Here is a 17,062-nt window from a genome sequence, read left to right as displayed (position 1 = left end):
AATCTAGACTAAATAGCAGAGGGGGAGGAAACAGGAACTTTTGAAAGTGTTGGTGTGAGTCAGGGAGGCAGAGGCAATATGTTTACTAGAATAAACATTACCCATTGATTTGAAGCAGCTTGCAGCTCAGTAACTGGAAATCCAATCATACTTTAGGTTAAATCCGGCCCCTGCCACACGACAGGAAAAAAGCCTCTTGAGGCGCGGCTTTTAAAAGCCGCGCCAACGTTGAGACGCCGCTGCGGGATCCCACAGATCCCCTGGTTGCGGCGCCGTTTCTCCCCGGCGCGATCAAACGCCGGGGAGACAACATGGCTCAGACCGGGTGCCGGCCGAACTGCGCATGTCGGAGCATGCGCAGTTCAGCTCCGGGCCGGGATTGTGCTGGCGCAAGGGAGCGCCGGCGATCAGATGCCCGGCCTGCAGCGTGTCTACTCGTTGAACCACCAAGGTAGGTGGTGTCAACTTGAGGCGCTTTTTCCCGGGAAGGGCCAGTTCGGAGGCGGAAGCACGACGCTTCCCAGATGTTGTGGTGTGATCCCGCCGGTTTGATCCGCCCCCGAACTGTCCTGCTCCCGGGCCAAATTGCCTAGTGTGAACGGGACCTCCCTGGTTTTTTCTGTATTCTGTATACAGTGGGAGGTGTACTCACAGTATTTATGCTGCTGTTTTGTTTTCCAGGTAGACCGCTTTAAATATTGGCATGAGTAACACAGTTTAGTATAGCGAAATACCTTTATATTAAAACACGCTAAATAGATTCATATCTCTGTGTTGATACTGCCTCTTGATCCAGTTTGGCTTTAAAATATCACAGGATAAAGATGTGATCTAAACTTCAATCCTTGCTTAGTCATGAACTCAACTTGGAGTTGTACATCAGCTCTCTCGCAGCAAAATCTTCTAGCCTATTTTTGTGCAGTTGCTTGTCTGCTTCCTTGTAGGACACTTTGTCAGCTTGTATTACCAGGAAGTTGACAGGCAAGGATAAAAGTCTTTAATAGATCTGTGTGCTTTTTACCTCTGAGAAATCTCCCTAGATGCCTCATTCTCATAAAAACAATCATAGCATGGTTATTTATGTTCAGACACTTCTGTGCTTCTGCATTATCATGCAGATCTGCTCCTTGTCCTTATATGTCCTCTTTGTATGACTGCAAAACTCCATCACAGAGATGGAAATTTGGGGGAGGGGTGTCATGATTTTTCAGGAAAATGTGTGTTTTGGAAAATTGAAATATGTGCAATACTTGCTTATCAAACATATATTTTTGTTATTAAAACAGTAAAATCCTTCCTTTAACTAAGCATATAAAATTGTACTAATTGGAGTTCTTGTGGAATTTAAAGGTATAAGTATCTCACTTTTATTCAAATAAAATTGAAAAAATACTCACTATTTGAAAGACAGCTGTAAACTGCTATGCCTTATGCTCCCCTTAGCACATATATCTTAGTTTTTGCAGTCTGAGTGGTAGGAAAAATAAAAGTTGAAATTAAAAAATAAGTTTTATAGTAAACAAAAGAATATGTATTATTCAGTCAGGAACAGTCCAATAGAGTCACAATAAGACTACCATCATATTTAGATACCAACTTAAAGTGAATAACATTGAAAACACTGAACTCTGAAGAAATTTGTTGTTATTTCTTTTCTTTCCCTCTCCATTCCTCTGACCTGCAAGTCTTGAGTAGTACCAATAAGTCCCAACTAGGAATAAGAGGTAGGGCTGCCAAATGCCCCCGGGGGGCGGAATTCCCCCCCAGTTTCGAGCCCCGATTCCCGCTCCCACGGAATCAGGGCGCGGGGGAAACCCCACATCCGCGTCACCCGGAAGTGACGTCGGACGCTGGGGGCGGAGCCATGCCATTTGAGGGGAAAACAAAGAGTTTTCCCCTCAAATGGCGTGGCTCTGCCCCCAGCGTGTGACGTTACTTCCGGGTGACGTGGCGCACATGCGCGCTATGCGCGCGCGCACAAAGAGGATGCCAGCCGGGAGCCCCCCGCTCCCGGCCAATTTCGATTTGGCAACCCTAATAAGAGGAAGTAAGGAAGAGTTCATGCCATAGAGGACAGAGTATACTCTATTACAGAAGATGTAACAAGCTGCTCAAACTCTCATGGCCTGAACAAGGAATTTAGCTAACAAAATAATATTTGCTGACCTAGAATCCATTAAAATTTAGGAACTAACATAGCTTGGGGAAGCTCACTTCTTTGGCACATAAGTGGTTTGATCCATTTCTCTCTATACCGCAAACATTCAAACCAAACATGCTTCACAATTTCTATGATCCCTAAACTCAGGGCTATTTGTGGGCAGGAACGCACAGGAACGGAGTTCCAGCTGGCTTCAGAGTTGGCCACACCCACTACAGCCAAAACCTCTGTGTACATGGCTACAGAGGGAAGGCCTGGAGAGCGACCCCTCTTGGCAACTTTGAGGCGAGTGGGCCAGAGGGGCCCCTGGAAGGATCGGCCTTTCCCAGCCTGTTCAAGGGCCGGCTTGCCTGGACAAGCCAAGGGAAGGCATGGGGATGTGGCCTAATGTGCTAATGAGTTTCTGCTTGGGTGTGGCCTATTATGCTAAATTTTCTGCTGGGCTTTTTCTACAAAAAAAGCCCTGCCTAAACTAAAACTGCAATATCTATCTGAAAATGGGATACCTACTATATGGCCTTCAGAGATCACAGATGGTATCACATTTAATCTAGCAAGCAAAATCGCTCGCATGTATCTTGGAATTGTAAGATCAAAGAAGTATTTTGGGATTGTAAAGAGTGGTGGGATTCCCATATGGAAAGTAAAGCAAACATGCCTAGCCTGGCAGGTGGTACTATTGATATCAATCTTCATAATCAACTTCTTGATAATCTTACGGGCTAGGGGCCACCCTAACACAAAAACTATTTTTTCTTGGCATTGTATGGTATTGACTTTTTCTGTTACAACTTGATTCTATGGACTACAGAAATTAATCTTGTTTCATGTAATATAATAAGCAGAGAACATTAGTTTCAGATTTAATGCCAATATCCAAGCCCTAGATTCAACAGAATGCTGGCCAAGTTCCAGTCTAAAGGCAGTACCATCTCTGTATTTCAAGATCCCACTGATTTGTCACACAAATTGTATTAGTATCTGATCTGTAGTCTCATCCCATGGACCCAGATTGCTGCTTCATATAGTAGTCGAGACAATACATTAGTGTTGTATGCTGCCAGAACATACTGTCTGCCTTTCCTGTAGAAAAAAACACTTCATTGCTGTGCCAGAGCATGCTGCTGATGCCATCACAGCCTTTCATTGAGGTTTTCAGGTTAAGTGTGCATCCTGGCTCTGGTATTCCTTGGAGGTCTCCCATCCAAGTACTTGACAGGGTCGGCCCTGCTTAGCTTCTGAGATTGGGTTTGCCTGGGCTATCCAGGCCAGGGCATGTTGAGTGTGTCTTGAAAAACATTTCACTAATTTGAAAAGAAAATACTTCATAGTAACTTTTTCACTGCTGCCCAACATTTCCTTGGGAGGGGGTGGATGTTCTTCTTAATTTTTTTCGTTTGCTTAGCCTTCATATCACCTCTGCTCTAGCCCAAATGAACAAGCAGATGTTACACATTCCATTGCTTGTAATTCAGAGGTTAGTAGAGCTATGAGCTCTAGTGATATCAGGAGACGAGATACTGCAGCATCAAAAAGTAATTAAGAGAAAACCAGTTAACTTGGAAAATATTCAAGATATTTATTGGGCAAACCAATTGGTATTCATGATCATGAGTGCTGTGTTAAGGAGAAGAAGAGAATTGAATGCAAGTAAATATACTAAGAGGTCAGAAGAATGTATAGTGGGAACAAAATTTGGTGGTGCTTGAGGAGACTATAGGCAATGAGGAATGAACTTTTGAACTGAGGTCTTATACCTACAACTGGGACCCTTTAGTTATAAATTTACAATTTTCAGCCTGTTCCAAGCAGCTCTTCTATAGATTTCCCTTAGTCAGAAAAAAATCCATTCCATCTCACACTAAGGCTGCTAACCCCGTCATTTTTCAACTGCTATTTTTCACTTCTCTCAACATTCCATATGTTCTCATTGGTTGCTCTTAGAGAGAGGCGGAACCTAGCCTATCCATCACAATCGGTGAGTACAATGTTGGCCTAACAGGGTTGTTGAGATAATAGCCAGTATGGTAGTGTTTAGAGTATTGGATTAGGACCAGAGAGACAAAGGTTCAAATCCTCTCACTGATATAACACTTACAAGGTAATCTTAGGCTAGTCATTTTCTCTCAGTCTAACCTAGCTCTCAGTGTTGCAACGAGGATTAAATGGGAATAGTGAGAGAATTATGTGCTCTTTGGAAACCTTAGGCTAGTCATTTTCTCTCAGTGTTGCAACGAGGATGAAATGGGGATAGTGAGAGAATTATGTGCTCTTTGGAAGGGCAGGATCTTTGTATCTAATAAGTAAACGCTGGACTTCATGCTGATAAAAGAAATTTGCACAATAGGGCCTCCCATGCCTGCCATTTAGGGTTTTCAGGGGTTTACTGCCTCTGAATATGAAAATTCCCTTGAATTCTCATGACCAGCAGCCATTGATCGAGCAGCCAAGAGTATGTCAACTTCCCTTTTAAAGCCATCTGTGGTAGTGACCATCACTACATCACTTGCACTGAATGTTACGATTTAATTACTCATTAAATGAAGATGTTCTTTTGTCTGTCCTGAATCTATTGCCCGTCACTTAAACATCAAATCATAGTTGGCAGTCCAAACTTAGGTGTTCTGTGTGTGCTCAGATTCCATTTTAGAGCAAATCATAATTTGTTGTTCCATGTGTAACAGCACACTATGATAAGCGGGAGGAAGGAGTTTATGAACCAGGAAATTGCTCGTGTTGCATCAAGTTGCATATGAATCATGCCATTGGCAAGAGTGAAGAGAGATACTCTGCAGATACAGTTATCTTTGAAATACAACCTGGGCAGATTGCATTGGCATTGGTTGGCATCGAATCTGGTTTCACCTGTAGTACAACTTGTGGCAGCTGTAGAGTGGCAAGCCACTTTGAAGTTACTGCCTCTGCCACTTACAGGAGGCTATCAAGCATGTTTATGGATAGACCCACTGTTAACCTGCTGTGTGAACAATACCTGACAGTTTAATGCAAGAGTTCCAGCAGTTTGGAATTCTCTTGTTCTGGAGACTCCTGCAATTGATACCAAACTCACATCCCTTTTTTTCTTCCTTTAAAAGAGATTGTATGGGGGTGGGGATCACTGATTCAGATGCAAGTGAGCCACCTTGAGAAAAATATTGTTCTGTTCCTTCTTACAATAGCAACCCATTTCCAGACTTGTTTCCTTCATTATGTACTCTGGTTATTTTGTAGGCAGCTCCTTGGGCTGATGCAGAAGCAGGGCAGTCCCTGAAAAGCAATTCTTAGTATGTTTGAACAACAGACTCAAATGACATTGTTTCTGAGTATAGCTCCACCAGATAGCCTGTACAACATGTTAGCTAATATACCAGTGGCATACCAGTGCATCGTGGGTCTCCCACACCACAACACACACTTTTGTATCAAAAGCTTAGTATGACTAGGTCAAACTATCTTTACCCTCCTCTCTTTCACGCACATATACACCTTTTGCTGACACTATATGGAATTGCTGGCCTTTGTTTACCCTCCTCTCTTTCACGCACCATGCTGACACTATATGGAATTGCTGGCCTTCTGTAGCTATGTGCTGGTAAATGCATGTGGTGTCAAAAGCTTTATCGATGTCATTGATTTCTAGCAATCCTTATGTTAATAAACAGGAGCAGAGACTTGGGATGCCATTAGCTCAGTGTTGGGAAAAACATCTTCCCACTAAGGCAGGTAGGGAGGAGACATTCAGGCAAGGTCAGTAAAAGCAATCTAGTCCACCTGGATAGTAATTAGATTTTGTACACAGCCTTTGCTGATGAAATTATGTTGAAAAATCTAGGTGGGTGCAAGCCCCATGGTGATGGGTAGACATGCAGATGCCCCATCAGTGAATCAGTCTCATGCCCAAGTCTTTGGCCACTTCTTAGCATAGCCCAAGGAGAACCTTAACCTCACCTTCTCCAAAGCAAGGTACTGTTAGGTCTTCTTTGTGGTCTCTATGCATCACACCTCTGGGATATAGTGTGCCTGTGCCAACTCTGATCGGTAGAAATTTAAAGCAAAAGGATTTTCGTGCCCACTCCCCCATCATGTGCAGGGCTCCAGTGTGCATGACTATGGGAGGGGCATGACAATCCTGCCAGTTTTCTTCTGACTGCCACGCTGTTCGGACCTTTCCGCTCCGGTCGGTAGTTATTGCTTCTTTTTGGCCTGCTTAGCCCTTCTTTGTCTTTGGTCTTTTGCGGATTACCTATAAAAAAGAAATATTCGGTTGGAACTATTCTTTTCTTTCGAGAGAGTGCTCTGCTCTGGCAGATTTCCTGTTACCCATGACCAAATAGTGGGGTTTCTTTAAGTGGTGTCCGTTACCCATGACCTATGGCCAAATAGTGGGGTTTCTTTAAGTGGTGTTTAAGATGTGGCAGCAAGATCCCCCCCCCCGACGGATACTCTCTTTGTCTCTTGTGCCTTGGGGAAGCCCACCAAGTAGACTCTTGTACCCACTGCTCAAAGTTTTCGAGGCAAACGAGGAAGAATAGGGCTGCTAGACTATGCACCATTAGCCCTTTCGGCGATGGCGTTGTCTCAGGATACATCTGGGAATGCTTGCCACGCTGTTCGGACCTTTCCGCTCCGGTCGGTAGTTATTGCTTCTTTTTGGCCTGCTTAGCCCTTCTTTGTCTTTGGTCTTTTGCGGATTACCTATAAAAAAGAAATATTCGGTTGGAACTATTCTTTTCTTTCGAGAGAGTGCTCTGCTCTGGCAGATTTCCCGTTACCCATGACCTATGGCCAAATAGTGGGGTTTCTTTAAGTGGTGTTTAAGATGTGGCAGCAAGATCCCCCCCCCCGACGGATACTCTCTTTGTCTCTTGTGCCTTGGGGAAGCCCACCAAGTAGACTCTTGGACCCACTGCGCAAAGTTTTCGAGGCAAACGAGGAAGAATAGGGCTGCTAGACTATGCACCATTAGCCCTTTCGGCGATGGCGTTGTCTCAGGATACATCTGGGCATGCTTCGATGTCGACGACCACCTCGGGATCGATGGCCGCGTTGTCCCCGGCGCCAACCCACACCGATGTTGATCGATCAATGCTGAAATACTCGGTCCTGACTCATCAGTCTGAAGCCCATACTCCCACTAAGAAACACCAGGAGGGCAAGGACACCAGGCCTGTCAAGCAGAAGAAACTTAAGAAGGGCTCCCTCAGTAAAGTTCTGTCAGCTCCGTGACAGCAATTGGAGCCAACCCCCATACCTGGGGCCACCTCGCTTGACTCGTCAGGCCTTGGCCAGCCACAAGGTGCACCATCCTCACCTTCACTGACTCTTAGCAGGACATGGACTTAACCCAAGTCTCATGATCCTCCAGTGAGTCAAGGGACTTATGCTCCCGCATCCCTCACCACGTTGCTCGTGGTCTAGCGACCGAAACTGACCCGCGGGGCCATTTCCACCACCACCAATCCCCTGGGATCAGCGACAAAGGCAGTACTTGTACGGGGCATACCCCCTATCAGCCAACATGCCCTGGCTCCCACCTCGTATGCCTATGGAGTGGGATCGCCAGTCTTCCTCTTCTTGGCTGTCTCGATACCAAGAACTCTCGCAGGTACCAGAGTTCGTGCCATCTCAGCTATCGGTACCGACAGGCAAATAACATAAGCAGACCCCTCTGACAACTCAGACGGTAGTACAATCGATACTGACTCAATCGATACTGAAGCTCTCGGTACTGTTTTCGGACTCTTTGGAACATTTTTCCTCTTTGGTTTCCTCGCAGCACTCAGGGGATGAGGACCAGGAGCACCCGGTTAAACCCTCCCCACCGCAGGGTGTGTCGGGAGACCTTCTGATATCTCCCGCTGGGGATCTGAAATCTTACAGGGAGTTCATTAAGCAGATGGCTCATACCTTGGTGGTGTCGACAGTACAACCTCCGCCGACAGTCACTGATTCAGTCTTCAACATCGTGCAAATAGATATGTCGACAGCCGTTGCCCTTCCCATGACATCAGTCCTGCTGCAAGCTGCTAAAGTACTATGGGTTCATCCAGCTTCTACCCCCATCTCAAGTCGCAGGATTGACCACATGTATAAGGTCCAAGAGGCTGGTGCTGAAGTTTTTGTTCACCCACCCCAAACCAAACTCAGTGGTGGTGAACTCATCCTCCAAGGGCAGGCGCACTCAGTCCTCGCCCCCTGATAAGGAAGAAAAGAAATTAGATTCCTTCGGGAAGAAGTTTTACTCAGAAGGAGCACTGGGTATCAGGACCTCCAACTACACGGCCTATATGGGCAGATATCAATATGCTCTTTGGGAGCAATTATCAGAATTCATAGCGTCCCTTCCCGAGGACCTCAATCGCCAAGCTAGATGAGTCCAGAAGGAGGGTATGCTTCTGGCCAAACACCAACTTAACTCAGCTAAGCATACGTTGGATTTGGCAGCCAAGACACTTACCTCTGCTCTCGCCCTTTGGCACCATGCGTGACTGCGCTCCACATCGTTACAGCAAGATACCAAGGCCTTTGTGGAGGACCTCCCTTTCAAAGAGGAAGGCCTGTTCAGCTCCATTACAGACTCTGTCCTGCAAGACTTAGATAAGAGCATTAAGATGTCACTCAATTTGGGAATTGCCCCAGCCCCCAGACAATCTAGATCTAAATCCTGGAATATGTCTCGGTCAGATCCTCCTCTAAGTCATCCACTGAGGCTCAATGGCAGAGATCATCGGGTGCATCTTCCTGCCAGTATGGAAACAAACCTCGATTTCCATCTGCTCCTCAGTCCAGATCCAAGGCCCCAAAGCAGAGCCTTTGACTCTGTTCTCCCAACTGTCCCGTTACATCCCACCCGTCTCTTCCTGTACCTACCCGCATGGGAGAGAATAACAACAGACAGGTGGGTCCTTTCTGTCATTTCGGACGGTTACCTTATAGACTTCCTCCAAGTCCCTGCGACTTCCAACTTTGTCACCACTCCTCAGTTGCTGGAGGAAATACAGAACCTCGTGCTCAAAGAAGCCATAGAATCGGTTCCTCTCGCACACTGGTGCCATGACTTCTATTCCCATATTTTACGGTTCCCAAGAAGGATGGAGGCCTGTGCCCTATTATGGACCTCAGGAACCTCAACCGTTTCATAGCTTACAAGAAGTTCAGAATGACAACCCTGCAATGTATCCTTCCCCTCCTCAAATGAGGGGTGTGGATGGCGACCTTAGACTTACAAGACGCCTACTTTCACGTAACGATTCATCATACCTAATGGCAGCGGTCAGAAGGAACTGGCAGGATTGTCGTGCCCCTCCCCTAGTCATGCGCACTGGAGCAGGCACAAAAATCCTTTTGCTTTCAGTTTCTACTGATCGGGGTCAGCGCAGGCACACTATATCCCAGGGGTGTGAATGCACAGATGACCACTGGAAGATCATCAGTTACAGGTAAGCAACCTGTTTTTCCTAAAATGCCTGCCACAGCAAATTTAGCCAAGATGGAGTTGGGGAAGGCAGCACACATCTATGAAGGGGATCCCTGGTAACAACTATTTTGAGTCTCCTGTGTTGAAGGACTTAGAGTGCAAAACAAAAAGACTAACATTTCATGTATTGTTAAATATTTTCTCCATTTGTGACAGGATTGAATAAAACCAGGGATAAATGAACAATACTAGTTTTTGGTGATCTATATTCGAGGAACCAGTGCATAAGGAATACATCCAGGTTTCTGTGTAACTAATTATGTAGAATAAATGAAAACTAGATTTTAAATATGTTTAGAACTTGAAGGATTTTGAACAGTTGCCCTAATTTGATCTGTGAATATTCAGTCTTCAAATCATAAAAAGGGTAGTTAACAGCACTTAAAATTTCTATTTTTCTGTAAACCTGCTTTATTTTTCTGCTTCTCTGTCTTTATCAGTCAAGGATTTGACACTTTTGTTGGATACTTTTGTTCATTTATAGCCCTACTTTCTTGGTGTGGCTCAAGGCGGATTACAAAATACAGACAACAATCAGACAGCATAAGAAATCCAATATAATGCAATAGGACTTTCCAGTCAGGAAGGATATAGTATTTCACTAACCTTGTGGCTTCCTTCTCTGATTTCTGTCATATGAGAACAAACTTATCCTTAAAAATCCTAAATGAATTCATTGCTCAATATGTTCACAAATAAGTAAAAGCGAATCTTCATTCTAAATAAAGCCTGTTGACCCCATTGTTTCAAATAGCAAACCATCTTGGTTATTTCTCCTCACAATGCATGTAGGGTTTAAAATGAGTTCTATGTGATAAGGAATAAAGTGAGGAAATGAAGATGTCGTTGTATGTATGTTCAGATGTATTCAGGTCATTTCCTGCATTCTAGTTGATGCTGAAGCTTGACAACAAAGTATTCCGTTAGCTAACTAACTGCAGTGTCACCAAAAAAAGAGAGAATGTTTCAGTTGGTAGATTGGCTGGTATTCCCAATCCTCCCTATCTGGAAAAAGAATCCTCCCTCATAGTTATCTATCTCTTCCTTTTCTGCTGTTCTTGGGATTGGATTGGATATCTTCCCTGTGTCCTTCTGAAGCCAGAAAAAGGTGCAATTTGACTCATAATACAAAAGGTGTATTGGGGTGGAGAAATATACTTTTTTGGTGTTGAGAAGAAATCCTGCCTTTTTGTGAGTAGACAACCTCTTTTTTGGCCATGTATGGGCAAAATACTCCTGCGTGCACATGGGGGAGAGGGTGGAGGGTGGCTGAGGGTTTATAGCTTCTTAAGCTTTGTGTGGTGTTACTGTGAAGTACTCCCAATGTTAAGAGATAGCTGCTAGAAATGTGGAACTGAAAAGCACTTTGGATTCTGACTAGTGTTTCATTTAATTGAGAAGAGTTGTTTGTTTGTAAGGGGGTGTTAAATATTAATGCGTGATGCTTTAGTGCTTTAGTCAAGACATATGGAAGCTAGTATGATTTATCCATATTTTATTTAAGAGTGCCAGTGTGGTGGAGTGCTTCAGAGTGTTGGATTTTCATCTGGGAGACCCAGGCTCGAATCCCCACTTGTGCCATGGAAGCTTGCTGGGTGAGCTTGGGCCAGTCACGCTCTGTCAGCCTAACCTACCTCATGGGGTTGTTGTGAGGATAAAATGGAGCAAAGGAGAATGCTGTAAGCTGTTTTGGGTCTCCATTGGGGAGAAAGGCATGGTACAAATTAATTGAATAAATAAGTAGCAAATCTGGAATTAACCACGTGTAATTGACTTCTTGTGTAATTGTATCTGGCTTGTGACAGTAGTCCTATTGTTTTGCTTCTTGCAGTCTTTCCTAAACCTCTCTAGCAGTTTGGGTTCAGTGGAAAGAGAAAGATGCACCTTTAGTTTCTTGCAGCCCAATTCCATGGAGTACCTTGAGCTGTCATGGTGCAGGCTGTTGCTGGCCTTGTTGTGCCTCAAGACTAAGAAGTAGGGTATGGTGAGACCCTTGGCCGGGAGTCTCTCAGCTCCTTGTTGTAGCTCTTTCAGCTTTGTGGGGTGCTGCTGTGAACTGTGCCCTAATTCTGACAGGGGGAGAAGTGAAAGGTCACAAGGACTGTGAATACAGGAACTTTGATGGGAAGAGGTGGTTACACAGAAGAAGCAAATTGTTGAAAACGTTATTGTTAGTCGTTTTGTGTATAGTCAGACTTCTTTACTATGTTAGAGGTGCTGATAGGTATGCAAAATAAACTAATCTTAGAATGACAATCCCTGTCCATGTTTTGAATAATAATAGTAACATAATTTTCAATTATAAAATATGTCGTCTTTGATCCGAGCCATTTTTGATTTTGTTTTTTAAGAAATGTGTTAGATAAATTAATTCTATAATAATAGTAACATAATTTTTACTTACAAAATATGTCAAGTTTTTGATCCAAGCCATTTTTGCTATTGATTTTTAAGAAATGTGTTAGATAAATTAATTCACATACTGCCTAACTCTACATATTTATCTTAAATTCTGATAACAGTCAATTTTTTTGATCTTTCAGAAGTGTAAAGTGAGATAAAGATTTATGTTCTAACCCTATAATTCTTTTATTATCACTTTCATGCTTCAAGATTTTTGATGTGCTGTGGAATGATACAGCATTCTTTTCTTTTCCCCTTTCCCCTTCTCCTTCCCTAATTAAACTATTTGGTTTTTAGCCAGAAAAGATAGATGTGACTTTACTTCAGTACTGTTGTCACTTGTGCATCATTTTCATTCTTTTGTGTGCTTTTCTGAATATAATTGATCAGTGTTAACTTTTATTTTCATTATAATTAGTTTAAGTAAAAGATGAGAGTGCAGTTCAGAAAGCTGTCTTGCATAGGGTAGTGGCTCTTAAATTGTTTTTGTTAGTATGGGGCACCTATGCTCTGAGGAATAACATCTTAGAATAGTCTGTTAACCGTAGATTGTGTATAAGATAGGTATGTATAAGATAGACATTGTCTCTATTGTCTGTCTTTCACTACATACTGGGGAATAACATATTTGTCTCAACTTGAAATAATTCACCAAAATGTATAGAACAAATGTGTAACATATTGAACAGTTCTTGATGTTCAAATAATTTGAGAAGGAATTTTGCCTTTCAGTCTTTCTGCAGATGTTCATCTATTTCTGTGCTTTTTATCTTTTTGTTTTGCTCTTAGAAGTAAGGCTTTCATCAGTGCAGAAATAAAAAAAAATTCTCTATTATAGATTGCTGATTCTGTCAAAGGGCTGCATCCAGTGAACTGTAACTGGAAGACTTATAACACGTCTAAGCCCGCACCACCACCACCACTTTTTTTGTCCTGCATATTTAGTATATCTAGACTAACTAATGTGTATTGGTTTCCTTTTCAGAAGTTGATGAGCTGCTATCTTCTCTTAAACATGTCCAGCACACTCTGGTAGATCCCCAAAGCCAAGAGGAAATTGCTCTAATACTGCAGCTAGTCCAAAACACTGACTTTCAAAATGCATTTAAAATACACAATGCTGTTACAGTTCATATGAACAAAGCGAGTCCTCCATACCCTCTAATCTCCAACGCACAAGAGCTTGCACAAGAGGTATGTATTTTGTACCTTTTATCTGGTACTACTAATGGTAAACTTTTTCAAAACAGCCAAACATAGGTACATCATAAAAATATGAAGAGAGGGAACAATAAACATATGCATAGTCTATACTGGTATCTTTTCTTTTCCTTTTAAAAGAGAATAACTTTGAACTAGCTTTTATATGTAAAGAGACAGACAGAGAGAAACATAAATAGCAAGTTACATTAATGTGAAAATATCTAAGTGTTTCGTTCTTTGAAAGCCAGGATCCAAAGGGCTGCATCACAACTTCTACATGCCAGAGGAGGGTTAGGCTTGTTTTTATCAAACAGCAGCCCAGCATACCACATGTCAAACCAACCAGAGGAGACTTCCAAAAGCAGACTGTGACGTGGCATGGGGGTTACTGTTCAAGGAAACTGCAAAAAATGTGAAACCCTTGGGCAAATCTTAAAATAGCTCCTGCCAAATCCAGCCAAACATCTAAGCATGGTGTTCTGTTCAGAGCAAAATTGTCTTTTCCATTGACATCTGAAAAGGGAAGTATATCAGATATATGATGAACCAGCATAATAGCAAACAAGGGTTTGACTTTTTTCATTGTTTTGCTTGCCATCCAAATAGGCGACTAACATAGAAGCAAGCTTTACCTTTTCTGTTAACATCATTTGAATGGTGATCATTTGTTTTGTTTTTCCATAGTTAAATTGGAGAACTGTGTTAATGAGTAACTATACTGCATTTTTGAGAGTTTGAATTACAGTAAAATAGCAATTTTATTCAAATTTATTGGATTGTATATTTTCACATGCCCATAGTACACATTCTCAACTAGAATCTTGTGTTTTAATTTCTTTTCCTTTTTTTTGTATTATTATGTGTGTGTGAGTGTGTGTACACCTGGAAGTCATGGCCACCTCTGGTGACTGAGCCCTACTGGGGGCCTGGAGGATATTCAGAGAGGTGGCTGAATAAAGCCTGCCCCTGCCTCTGGTATTCCAAGGAGGTCTCCCATCCAAGCACTTGCCAGAGTCAACCCTGCTTAGCTTTAGAGCTCTGATGAGATTGGGCTTGCCTGGGCTATCTAGGTCAGGGCATGCTTTAATTTCTTGACATGCCTTCCATTAAAGTTCTGAAACAACTGAAAGAAAACCCTCAGCCTAATGGGATTTGAAGGATTGCTGCAAAATGTTTAGGCAACTTTATTAACTTTTCCTATGTGAAAGTGAAAGAGCACAAATAAATAGAAAAGCTGTCCAGTGAGTGATGACTGCAATTCATTATATTTTTAAGAGCAAACAAACCAGTCTTCAGTAGCTCCTCTAAAAGGTATCTGTTTATCAGCTGCAGTGTGAATATGAAGGAGGCTTTGAAATGGAACATATGCATACTTTGCTGTAGGTCTGTTTCATGAATCAGAACATAATTTATATCTTCTGAAAACAGCCATGATCTTTAGAGAACTAGATCTAGCTTCATTTCTTCCATCACAGTGATTTTTGAAGTACTTTTCAGTTACGTGGAATTTTTTAGCCCCAGTGTAATTGTTTTCATTTTGCATATTTCAGGCAATTGAGCTGATATAAACCATTCCACTTTGTGCAGCAGTATAGCATCCTGTTTGTTCCTTAAGACCTGTTAAGCTTAGATCAAATACCTGAAAGATCAGTCTGCATTTTCTCCCAACAATTTTCAGATATGATGTGGTGTGATGAAATGGAATTAAAGAGAATCAGAAAACAGGCGTGAGAAGGTGACATGTACATACCTTTTTAAGGGAACTGCCCACCCGTGCATATCCAATATTTTACTTAAGAATCACAAAATTGCTTTTAAACTTAGAAAGTGAGGAAGAAGTTTGGAATTCCTGTGAAGGCAGCTGTTGACAAAATACTACAGAATAGCTTGGGTGAATACGTGAATGCTGTGCACAAACCCTTCTGGAATGCGACCTTACTGATTAATTGATCAGAGGTTAAAAATTCAAAAGAAAATGTGTTATTAGCTTTCCAGTTTAAGTTCTGAATAATATTTTGGTGGGTTAAGTCTAAGTACTTTCTCAGTTATTGTTGGAGGCAAATAAGTTATTTTAATAAAGCAAAGAAAATATGATTTATCTGTTTCTTGAAACTTTAATTTAATTAGAAGGCTGAGTAAAGCATGCAGGCTTAAGGAATTTATGTGGAGATTAACTCCCTAAAATAATGTGGTGCACTCTGTGTCTGGTATAAAAATAGCTGTTGAACATCAAATTTAATTAAATTGATTAAGCCAGTTAAACTTGACAAAAATGAAGTGAGGATTACAGAAACATGGTCTGAGTGACCCTAAAAGATAATTTGATGCAACTGTCAACATGGTAGCTTGAGATGGAAGACTGTAGTATATCAGCAAGATATGTTTCACATCGTGAATAGATCTTTTTGCACTGAGTCCTTAGGTGACAATAGGTTTAGCATTTCTTATGGCATAATACTTTTTTAACCAAAAAGCACACAACTTTATATATTTCTGTTACTGAGAAGAACAAAATGTATCTGCTAACTTCACTAGAACTTCCAAAGTCTGAGTAATTTGGCTTGAGACTTCTACACAGTTCCAGCTTTATTAATACTCAAACTAAAATTAGTCCTCACATTTATTTAAAACAATTCACTTTATGCTATAATCCTAAATAAATGCATTTGCGGGTTAAATCCTATTGATTTTAACATAACTTCTTTCCAAGCATTCTTGTTATCAGTTCAGCAGTTTCTCATATGTCCATTACAATGTTTAATCAAAAGCATGGATTTTGCTGCATTGACCTATTTCCTTGGCATTAGTGGATCCTGCTATCTGTGCTCACGGTACAATTTTGTCCACATTATGAAGTCTATCAGTAGTTATTGCTGAGGAAAGTAAAAGGCAGTGTGAACCAGCATCCCTGGAACAGAACTGGACAATATAGTAACTTGCTGCTTTAGTCAAGGCTGACTTATGAATAAAACAAAAGTCCAGTGGCACCTTAACAAACATTTATCTCAGTTATGAGTTTTTGTGAGTTTGCTACAACAGACTAATCTGGCTGCCCCTCTAATTTATGAATGTCAGACTGTGAATAGGCAATAACTTTTCAGGGACTAGGAAGCAGTACTAAGGAAACATATTTCCCACAGTATATACATTTGAATTTTTTTCTTTTCTGATAGTGTCTCCTATCAAGGTGCCTTTGCATTTTTTGGTAATTCTTGAAACAGGATGGGGCCTGGAAAAGTCGAGACTAGCTCCCAGAAACACTGATTTGAAGTCATTGATTATTGCCTACAGCTTTAAACAAGGGACAACATCCTCCCTCTGTCCCAACACCCCCACAGCACTTTCTTACTCCCTGTAGTAATACAATGATGAATATGTACATATTCACTAATCCATAGGAAGATTTATGTAGTGTTTTTATTTTGTGTTTTAAGTGCAGGGCTCTAAATGTTCATTTTCTTACACATTTTGGAAAAAATCTCTGCTGAGTTAATAGAGGGAAGGATATTGGGAGAATCCGAAGCCACTTGCACATCTAGTCAAAATTGTTTCTGAAGACAATGTTTGAATTGTCATCCATATTAGCAATATTTGCGATTGTCACCATCGGCCTTCTTTCCCTCTTCTCTCTCTTCTGCCATCACTGTCTTTTGTCTTCCTGTCTTGTCTTTATGATTTCCAATTTTATGTGGGTTGTTGGGTTTGGGTGGAAGGATTACTGGGCAGGATTACTTTTGTGTTATCATTAACCTGTTATGAAAAAAAAACTGAAGTCTAAACAAGATAGAATGTTTTCTTTGAACAACGTGGGGCTATAT

General features: G+C 41.8%; 1 protein-coding gene across 1 annotated transcript in view; it reads left to right on the top strand.

Moving 5' to 3' along the window:
* MPP5 (membrane protein, palmitoylated 5) overlaps positions 1-17,062 on the top strand; it is a 54,941-nt gene that overhangs the window by 992 nt on the left and 36,887 nt on the right. Inside the window, exon 2 of the mRNA XM_015413316.1 lies at positions 13,027-13,235. Coding sequence (XP_015268802.1) covers positions 13,027-13,235 — 209 coding nt within the window. The remainder of the gene's footprint in view (positions 1-13,026; positions 13,236-17,062) is intronic.

This window comes from Gekko japonicus, unplaced genomic scaffold (assembly GCF_001447785.1).
Source record: "Gekko japonicus isolate JY-2015 unplaced genomic scaffold, Gekko_japonicus_V1.1 scaffold32, whole genome shotgun sequence".
Lineage (NCBI taxonomy): Eukaryota > Metazoa > Chordata > Lepidosauria > Squamata > Gekkonidae > Gekko > Gekko japonicus.
The sequence above is the reverse complement of the archived record's forward strand: the minus strand, read 5'-3'. Positions and strand labels throughout refer to the sequence as shown.